The following is a 9,657-nucleotide window of genomic DNA, read 5'->3' on the forward strand; positions in this document are numbered from 1 at the left end:
AGAGGAAGGCCGTAAGGGAGTTCATTAGCTCAGTTAAGATGAACTTGGTGTGTCTCCAAGAGACCAAAATGGATGTAATGGATCAGTTTATTGTGATGCAATGCTTGGGGCCATCATTTGATGGTTTCTCCTACCTGCCGGCTGAGGAGACTAGAGGGGGGATCCTTATCGCGTGGAACACCTCGGCTCTATGGGTGGATAACTTAGTTCCTAATGCCAATTTTATTTCGGGGTTGGTGCATACCAGGGTAGGAGAACCTTGGTGGATCTCGGTGGTGTATGGACCGCAGAGTGATGAGCTGAAGACGCAATTCTTGGAGGATTTGAGGGCTAGGAGGCTGTTGTGCCAAGGATCGTGGATGATTTTGGGGGACTTCAACATGATCCTTCGCGCCTCTGAGAAAAACAACTCTAACGTCAACCGGACCATGATGGGGAAGTTCAGGGATTTCGTTGACGACCACGAGCTCAAGGAGATGTACATGCACGGCAGGAGGTTCGCGTGGTCGAACGAGCGAGACACGCCCACGTTTACTAAGATTGACAGGATCCTTATATCCGTTGATTGGGAGTTGGACAATGCTGAATACCTCCTCCAGGCACTCTCCACGGGAGTCTCTGATCACGCGCCGTTGTTGCTTACTACGAGTGTGGGTTTCTGCCCCAAACGTAGGTTTCAGTTTGAGCTTTTTTGGACTAGGTTGGATGGGTTTGAGGAGGCGGTGCAGGAGGCTTGGGTGTGCGACCCCGCGATCGTGGATACGTACGCCAGACTGGATGCACTGATGAGGAATGCTGCTGCATCGCTTCAGGCTTGGGGTCAGCGCAAGATTGGGAACGTCAAACTCCTAATGCGGGTGGCCACTTGGGTGATTCATAAGCTGGATGTTGCACAAGAACGAAGAAGGCTGGAGCTGAGAGAGATTTGGCTGCGCCGCACGCTGAAACGAGCTCTGCTTGGCATGGCAGCCCTGGAATGCACTATTGACAGGCAGCGCTCGAGAATGAGATGGCTCAAGGAGGGCGATGCAAACTCCAAATTGTTCCAGGCGGTGGCCAATGGACACATATCAAAGAACTATATCTCGCGTATCAGAGTTGGAGAGCAGATCATTGCGGAGCAAGAGAACATGGAGGATGCCTTCTTCCATGCGTATAAGCAGTTGCTTGGTACGGTCCAAGCTAGGGAGCACACCCTGGATCTCCAATTCATGGGGATCGCCCCTCACGATCTTCAGGAGCTGGAAGCCATGATTACGGAGCAGGAGGTTTGGGAGACTGTCAAGGAGATGCCACCTGACCGTGCGCCGGGGCCGGATGGGTTCATTGCTACTTTCTATCAACGGGCCTGGCCTATCATCAAACATGATGTTATGGCGGTTATGATGAAGCTTTATGTTGCGGATGGCAGGGGCTTTGCTAAGCTGAACAAGGCGCATATCGTTCTCATTCCTAAGAAGCCAGAGGCAGAGGAGATTGGAGACTTTCGGCCCATTAGCCTTACCCACAGCGCCCCCAAGCTCTTTGCAAAGGTGCTCGCAAACAGGCTTCGGAAACGCATGCCGGAGATCGTGGGCATGAACCAGTCGGCATTTATTAAGGGACGACACCTGCACGATAACTTCCTCCTTGTGAGGCAAGTGGCCAGGAAAATTCACGATCGCAGGGCGCCAGGGGTGCTCCTCAAGCTGGATATCTCGAGGGCCTTTGATTCCTTATCGCGGCCCTTCCTCTTCGAGGTCCTGGAAGCTAAAGGGTTTGGGCGAAGATGGCTGCAATGGTTGGCGATTCTGCTGCACTCTGCGAGCACCAAAGTTATTGTCAATGGAGTGCCAAGTCGGAGGTTCTACCACGCTAAGGGCTTGCGCCAGGGCGACTCGATCTCCCCGCTTTTGTTCGTCATCGCCATGGACGTGCTGACATCGTTGGTTCATAAGGCAATGGAGCTTGGAGTGGTGAGCTCTTATCATGGGATCTCGGCAATGCAACAGATCTCTATATACGCGGACGATGTGGCCATCTTCATTAAGCCCACCACCACCGACCTGGAGTTCATCACCGCGGGGTTGGAGATATTCGGTCAGGCCTCAGGATTGTGTGTTAACTATCGCAAGTCGTCGGCTATCTTGATCCGTGGTGATGCTGTGGACAGTGCCAGAGTGGCCGGAGTTCTACAATGTGGCATTACGGAGTTCCCCTGTAGGTACTTGGGGCTGCAGCTCGCCATCAGATGCCTCACCAGAAGCGACTGGCAACCCATGCTTGACAAAGTTAAACTTTTCGTGCCGGGCTGGCAGAGAGGACTCATTCAGCGACCAGGACGGCTCATTCTCGTGCAATCAGTGATCTTCGCCAAGCCAATTCATCACCTTATGATTACGGATGCTCCTGACTGGGTGTTTGAGGAGATGGACAAGTGGATGCGTTCCTTCTTCTGGGCTGGGAAGGACAAGGTGAACGGAGGACAATGCCTCATTGCTTGGAGTAATGTGTGTCGACCCAAATGCTATGGTGGCCTTGGGTGTGAAGAACCTCAAGCTACAAGGGCTAGCTATGAGGGTTAGATGGGAATGGTTAAGACGGACAGAGCCCAACAGGCCTTGGCAGGGGCTGTCCATGACCACGGATCTGGAGGCTCGTGAGGTCTTTGATAGTCTGGTGGGCATCAAAGTGGGGAGAGGCGATTGGGTGCTTTTTTGGAGGGATCGTTGGATCCACGGTTTTGCAGTTAGGCACATTGCCCCGCTTGTGTTCGCCATGGTGCCGACTCGAGTGATCAACAAACGCACGGTTGAGCAGGCTCTCACCGACAGCAGCTGGTTGGAGGACTGCCAGATGGGATTCTCTTTCATGGCCCAGCTACAACTGATGCATCTTATCCAGGCCATCGGCACGGTACCTAGGGACGCGGAGAGCATGGATGTGTTCACCTGGCCTTGTTCCAGCTCGGGCTCATACTCTGCCAGATCGACTTATGCCAGACTCTGCGTGGGTCACACCAGGTCGCCCTTCGCGACATGCGTTTGGAGGAGCTGAGCACCTCTGAAGTGCAAAAATTTTGCCTGGCTTGCTCTGCAGCACCGCATCTGGACCTCTGATCGGAGGGTACGTCACGGCTTACAGGACGAAACATCTGCTTGCTACACCTGCTTACAAGATGAAGACAATGCCAAGCATATCCTAGGCGCTTGCACCTATGCACGGGAGGTTTCGCACAGGCTCTGGAACCTTCTCGGGATTACCGTACCAGGACACGTGGCTGGTGAAACGATTCTAGACTGGTGGCTTAGGGCAAGGAAGGTCTTTCACTCTGCAGACCGGAGGGGGTTTGACTCCACTTTCATCGCGATGATCTGGGCGCTATGGAAACAACGGAATGCACGGGTCTTCAATAGGATAGAGCAACAACGTACCCCACAAAGCTTGTGTTGATGTTACTTGATCAGGTTGCCAAGTGGAAGGCAGCCGGGTTGGGTGTAGGAGGACTCCAACGATTTGTGAGGAGTTAGTATAGGGTCCTAGGCTGGTGTGGGTGTTGGTTTGTATCTATGCTACACGTTTGTTCGCATTCGTGGCGTACGTCATGTAATTATTTCTCTCCTTCTATAAAAATATGGTACGCCTTTGGCGTACACGAAAAAAAAAACACCGACCCGATCCAAATCGAACCCGATTCGATAGCTCCCGTATAAATTGACACTCCTGTCCCGTGATTTCCTTCATCAGCCCTAGATCCCCAAATTCCTCACCAATTCGCCTGCTGTGTCTCGACGGAACTCCCCACAGATCCACACCCGGCGCATCCCGTCCCGGTGGTGCCTCCCTCCCCGTTATTCCGCGCCAACCCCCCTTCTCGGTGCGCGGACTAAGCGGAGACAAGTTGCAGGATGTGAGTATCTTCTGATTTGCTTACTGTTCTAGTGTAGGTGCTCACGGAGCAGTTCGAATGAGTTTGCTGTGTAATTGCTGTGCACCAGTTTTTCACATAATGAAAATTTCAGGTGGGCGATCGCCCTCGTCGTTAAAAAAGAAGTTTTTACTCTACACATGTAACCGGAGTTGCCTCGAGTGTGGCTTTGAGCTATGTACACGTTAGAATATAAAAAGTGTTTATCCATCAACCATATTCCTCCTCTATTAAGCTACTTCAATTATTATAGATGATGTTCTGAAATGAAAACATTGATTGCTCTGTTATTTTTACTGACATGTGCGCCTTTTTTTGTTTTGTTTTATGGACTGTGCTGGTAGCGTGATGGAGCTTAGTTTTGTGTATTACAATTGTCGTTGTTTTAAGCTTGACTTCTCTTCCTTCTAACGTATATGTATCTGGGCAGCTAAATAACTTGGTTTGGGTTTGCTCACTTGATCCATGTCTTACCATATACAGTATTTGTTTAATTGGATTCTAGCTGCATTTGAAACCAGCTGCTAGGAACTGGCTGGCTGCCGGTATTTTGAGTTTTTGACCAACTAATTTGCCTGAGAGCACAAGGGTTTGAATAAAATTTGAGCCTTTTCACATTTGTATGCACAGAATCATGTCAATTTTATACTGGAGCAGAGCACATCATATAGTTTATTTCATTAAATTACATACTTTCTCACTGATACTTCGATAGTATTATGTGTGAAACCTGAGAAAATAAAAGACAATGAGGTACTCCCTCCGGTCGGGTTTACAAGGCACCGTTTGTTTGTGTTTCATGACAGATCTAGTAATATTGATCTGGTACTTAAAAACCTGGCCGGATGGAGTGCCTTAATTTTTATTTTCCAATTGATGTTGACGCTTTATGATGGCACGTTACACCAGGCCTTTGTTACCGTACTAAGCACTTGAATTTACTTTCTGCCTCAGGACTGCAAAGACCCTCAGAAACAAGGGGGCAACTGACTGCACAGGAGGCCCGACTAGGGAGCAGAGTGCCATACATAGAAAGACCAAGGTTACAAGTGGGAGTAATGGCCGAAAACCAAAAGGCTTTGGTAGGTTTAACGAAGGCATAAAAAGGATGTTGAAACGTGAGTCGCATCGATTCTTAATCTCACTAGTTATTGCTTTTCTTGTACATATTGCTGCAGTATAACACTCACAGTTGCTGTGTATCATGTTCGTTCATCAGTTGAGGCAGCTGAGAAGGCGCTGTCTGATGCCGTGGAGAAAGAATGTCTTGCTGAGGAGAAATATTATTGCGGACTTCATGATCGACCTAAATCATACACTACTTTTGATGAGAAACAATTTGGCAATCTAGACGATCCTGTCGCTCGAGATTTTCCTTGCAGTGTCGTCTCACTTGCTTTATTTGATGGTGATTGTGCTGATATATGCTTATGAATTTTTGTAATTTCTTTGTAGTCGTCATTTGTTAATGATTCAAATCATGTTGTGCAGGAGATACAATGTTATTTGCATGCTCCGGCATACCTCTACCACCCGGGAGAGCTAAACTTCCCCTTACAAGATATGTGACATCAGAACGTTTGGTTAGAGTATATCAGGGATATATGTATAGAGATGATAAATTGAGGGTTGGTGCTGCTAATTAATTCGTCTCCCATTTCGCTTTGTTCATTCAACCTAATTTTGACTATGCTATGCTGATGTACTGCTTTTATCACTACAGATTGTAGTGCGCCTTCCTAATGATGAAAAAGTTGGCGGCCTTTTGGAGCTATATAATAGCCACATTGCTATCGTCACGTGCTTGAGCCTCCAAGCTGTCAAACCTCTGGATCTTATTCAGGCTTCTACTCCTACCTCTTCTTCTGATGAGATGATAGCTGCTGGGCGTGCCTTCCAGTCGGGCTGTTTGATGTCCGCAAAGGTAAAGCCAGTTCCGGTCTCTCAGAAAGATCTCAGTGGCTGGAAAATTGTCAACGTCTATAAATGTGGGCCAGAGGTATGCTGCTGATTTACTCCTTACAGTTTGGCATGATGGAAAACTTTGAAATGAATAAATGCATTGTAATATCTGTGGTCTAATGTATCCCTGTGTGCACAAGTAAAATTGCAATATTTGTTTCTGTATAAACTCTTATCACTTTGCTTTCTCTATAGGCTGTACTTGGAGGGCCAGTTATAGGAAACGATAACAGAATTATTGGCATAAACTTTGATGTTCATGGTGCTTTTTCTCCTGATGCGGAAAATCTCTGTGTATTGTTTGTTCCTCTGGATTCACTGTACACATACTTGCACCATTTTCGAATACTCAGGTATGTCTTCTACACTTCCATGTATTTATGAGTTATATCTTCTTTAGCTTATGTTGTATTTGTTCCAAACCCCTACTTCTGCTCCATTTACCCTTTTTAAGGTAAGTCGTTTTTTGGTGTTAAAAGCACTAGAGCATTAGAAGCTTTACAGAGTAATCTGTGAATGAAAAACAATTTGGTTCTTCCTCTGCTAGATGAATACCTGCATCAGTGCCACCTCCCCTGTTGCTAATTTAATGCTAGTGCGTAATTTTGGAGCCAGGATTGCTGGCTAAATGAGAAGAGTTAAAACAGTTTGTTTAGAAATTACGGACAATGCAGCGTATATTTGTGACATCTGAATGTGAATCCTCCCATTTCTTCTGTTGAATATTTATAGGCCCGATTCAAGTTTTCATGTCGTTGAGTCGAGTCGAGCTTTGTGTCCACCATGGTGACGATTATCTGTTGGGCGAAAATGATAATAATCAGTATAATGTATCGCAAGAAATATGAAATTATACCACATGTGATAGCAAATTCCAACATCATGTCACAAATAGGCCCAAAAGGTATTCCAGAGCCAGCCATTAGGCCCAACATCCTAGACTATATAAGCCAACAGAAACCCTAGCAGCTCTCCATTGTGTCAGCCTCTCTCCAACCTAGGTCCCTTGTACTGCTCTGCCACCAGCTTGGCCTGTCTCCTGTATGCTGCTCCTACGGTGCAGCCCCTACATTCTTTTCTTTCTCAATCACCAATCCCGCCCCTACAGCGGAAACTCCAGCAGCCCTGTGGCTGGTGGCCATGGTGAGCTACAGCAGCTGCTCAGCTCTCTGTCGCTGTCCGCGAGCAAATTTTTCACGCCGCCGGCATCCCCCCTCCAGTGATCCAGTCTCGCTCGTTCTCGTGCCAAAACTCAAAAGCCTATCTTGTTGATTTCCCCCTGGTTGAGCGACACAGTTGGCTTAGGCCACGACAAGGCGGGGATGTTGTTGCCAATAATTTCTGGGCGCCCGCCTTACTGAGAAATCCTGGGCATCGCTGGTAGTTGTCTATCTCAGAGGGCATGGACATTTAAGCGACGACTTAATAATTTTGGGTTGATTTGCAAAATAAATAAATAAAACATGTTTTCCCCTTTTTTTGGGTAAGATTTGGTTCATTTGTTGCCATTATCATTTTGCTATTGGGTTAGTTCCTCTTTTTGCTTATCTATTTGTCATAACTACTGTACTGTGTTTCATTGCAGTCGTGAAGGACTATGGTTCCGTGAATATTCGTTGCCTGAAGGTGTATACACCCTAGTCCCTTCAGGTATGAATAATGGTGCACACCATCATTCTAGATGTTACCTATTGTGCAGAATATTATGTGGATATTTATCATACATTTGATCTGAGTACTGTTATTGGTCATCATTGCACCAGCATTTAGGAGAAGAATTTACCGGATAATGCACTTTAGTTATCCCATGCCACCACCACCTGTGCTCGAGCGTAAGTTGTTGCTTTTGATGTATGCTGACGTCTCCCTTGTGTAGTGTATATTTAGCTTCTGAGCTTTGTGCCATTAACCAGTTAATGGGGTATTGCGTAATCAATTTGAAGAATGCTTTGGTGAAGTATGTGCATGGAAAGGGTATCCTTTTGGTGTTCCACCCTATAGTTCAGTCGAGCGTGTCTGGGTGCGACTGGGGAACGATGTTTTGAAAGATGTATCCCGTCGTGTTGTCTCAGTTGCTTCATTCAAAGGTGTTTTTTACAACTTGCCTCATTATTTTTCAGTGATAGTATTTGATCTTTACAAACTAATAATTGAAGTTATAATATGTAGGATACAATAGGCTTTTTGCATGCACAGGCTTGCTTATAAAGTGGCGTGAATCCACTGCCGTTCTAACTTCAGCCAGTGTGATTGGGTGTTGTCATGATCACGATGAAAGTTATGGACTTTGTAAGGACTTCATGTGTAATAGTTGTTATTATGATGAAGATGGAATTCGTCATGGACAGATGGTTGATACTCCTAACCATTCCTCTTGTTTTTTAAGTTATTATATGGTCAGCTGAGCTCACTTTATCATTGCAGTCGGAGATTAAGGTGTTCCTCCCTCCAAATCAACGCGCCAATGGGACATTGAAATTGTACAGTTCAAACTATAATATTGCTATTATCAGTCTCGACAAGAAATTAATTGGTACTCGTCCAGAAGACATTTTCAAGGAGAATTCCACTCGGAAATCATCTGGAAAAGTAGTAGCCATAGGGCGTGAGACTATACGAGGACTATTGATGGCATCAATGGGTGAAGTGAAGCCTAGAGACAAGGATTGCGAACTTGATTGCAAAGATCTTAAGCTGTCCACTTGTAAGATCAAGAAGGTATTGTTGTGAATCTCTCTCCCTATTTTTCTATGCGGCACAGCCAGAATTAGTCATCAGGATCTGCTGAACTATATCTCAGGAATTACAAGATTCAGTAACTTCAGGCTTCTATTTTTTCTTCTTACTAGGCTGGAATTGGTGGTCCTCTTATTAATTTTGATGGGAGTTTTGTTGGCATGAACCATTTTGATGGAAGGATGGTAACTCCTTTCCTTCCAAAGAGCAAGATTGTCCAAGTTTTAAGACAAGGTGTTTCAGTAAGGTACTTAATCCCCTGTTCGTATAAATTTTAACTGGGCAAGTGTATACTTATTCCATGAACCTTCCATTGGAAAAATAGGCGGGATGACGGTCCTGTGCACTTACGAGATGCCAGTGAGGGGTCACGGATAAACAGGTATTCTTTCCTTTTTTTTTCTACATATCTATCCTTTCAAGAGCCAACTACATTGGGAAATAACCAAGGATACTGGATTGCAGGTGGCCTGTGCCCCGGCCATATTGGTATCATGGTCTACTCGATGCGGATAGGGATGATCATCTACCCGCCGTGAGTAGAGGAAGGGTACTGCAATAGATTACTGTCGTCTTGTTCTGATCATCTAGCATGTAGTAGTATCAAACAAGACTAAAGCTACTCATTGTCTTATGGCTGACCTTGATATGTTAATCTTGTGGCTGACCTTGTTCTGCTCATCCACATCTAGGAAGTGTCAGACATGCCACTGCTATTTATAATTTGGACTGGTTGTCTATGTCAAGGAATGTGACTGGAAAACATTGGACTCGAGCTGAATGCATGGAGTTGTCCAAGATGCGTAGAACATGAATGATTTACATATCCTAGCGCTTTCAGTTTTCTGTGCGATTGTTGATTGTGATGGTCCATGGGAGCCGGATCCTATGACATGCACAAGGAAAGTCATGGAGCTACAGTGAACTCTGTGTATAAAACAAAGATCCGTCAGGGGGGCTAGCACTGGACGCGAACTGTAGAGCAAACACTGGTTGTGAATTACTGTGGATAATTACTGTTTAAATCATGGTTTAGGGAAATCTGGGGAAGG

The 9,657-nt window shown here is 46.0% G+C and overlaps 1 protein-coding gene across 2 annotated transcripts; it reads left to right on the plus strand.

Annotated features, from left to right (window-relative positions):
- The first annotated feature begins 3,640 nt into the window (after nucleotides 1-3,640).
- On the plus strand, nucleotides 3,641-9,380 carry LOC123136855 (uncharacterized). Of its 2 annotated transcripts, none has more exons than XM_044556366.1 (14): nucleotides 3,641-3,889; nucleotides 4,862-5,025; nucleotides 5,127-5,315; nucleotides 5,399-5,535; nucleotides 5,631-5,906; nucleotides 6,065-6,222; nucleotides 7,455-7,519; nucleotides 7,633-7,701; nucleotides 7,783-7,956; nucleotides 8,039-8,220; nucleotides 8,294-8,587; nucleotides 8,719-8,852; nucleotides 8,931-8,987; nucleotides 9,071-9,380. In XM_044556366.1, coding segments are annotated over exons 1-14 (1,998 nt in total). In that variant the 5' UTR covers nucleotides 3,641-3,887; the 3' UTR covers nucleotides 9,168-9,380. The 2 variants fall into 2 exon arrangements, with proteins under 2 accessions (XP_044412301.1, XP_044412302.1); XM_044556367.1 differs by having other exon boundaries at nucleotides 8,719-8,847.
- The last annotated feature ends 277 nt before the right edge of the window (nucleotides 9,381-9,657 follow it).

Source organism: Triticum aestivum, chromosome 6B (assembly GCF_018294505.1).
Source record: "Triticum aestivum cultivar Chinese Spring chromosome 6B, IWGSC CS RefSeq v2.1, whole genome shotgun sequence".
Classification (NCBI taxonomy): Eukaryota; Viridiplantae; Streptophyta; class Magnoliopsida; order Poales; family Poaceae; genus Triticum; species Triticum aestivum.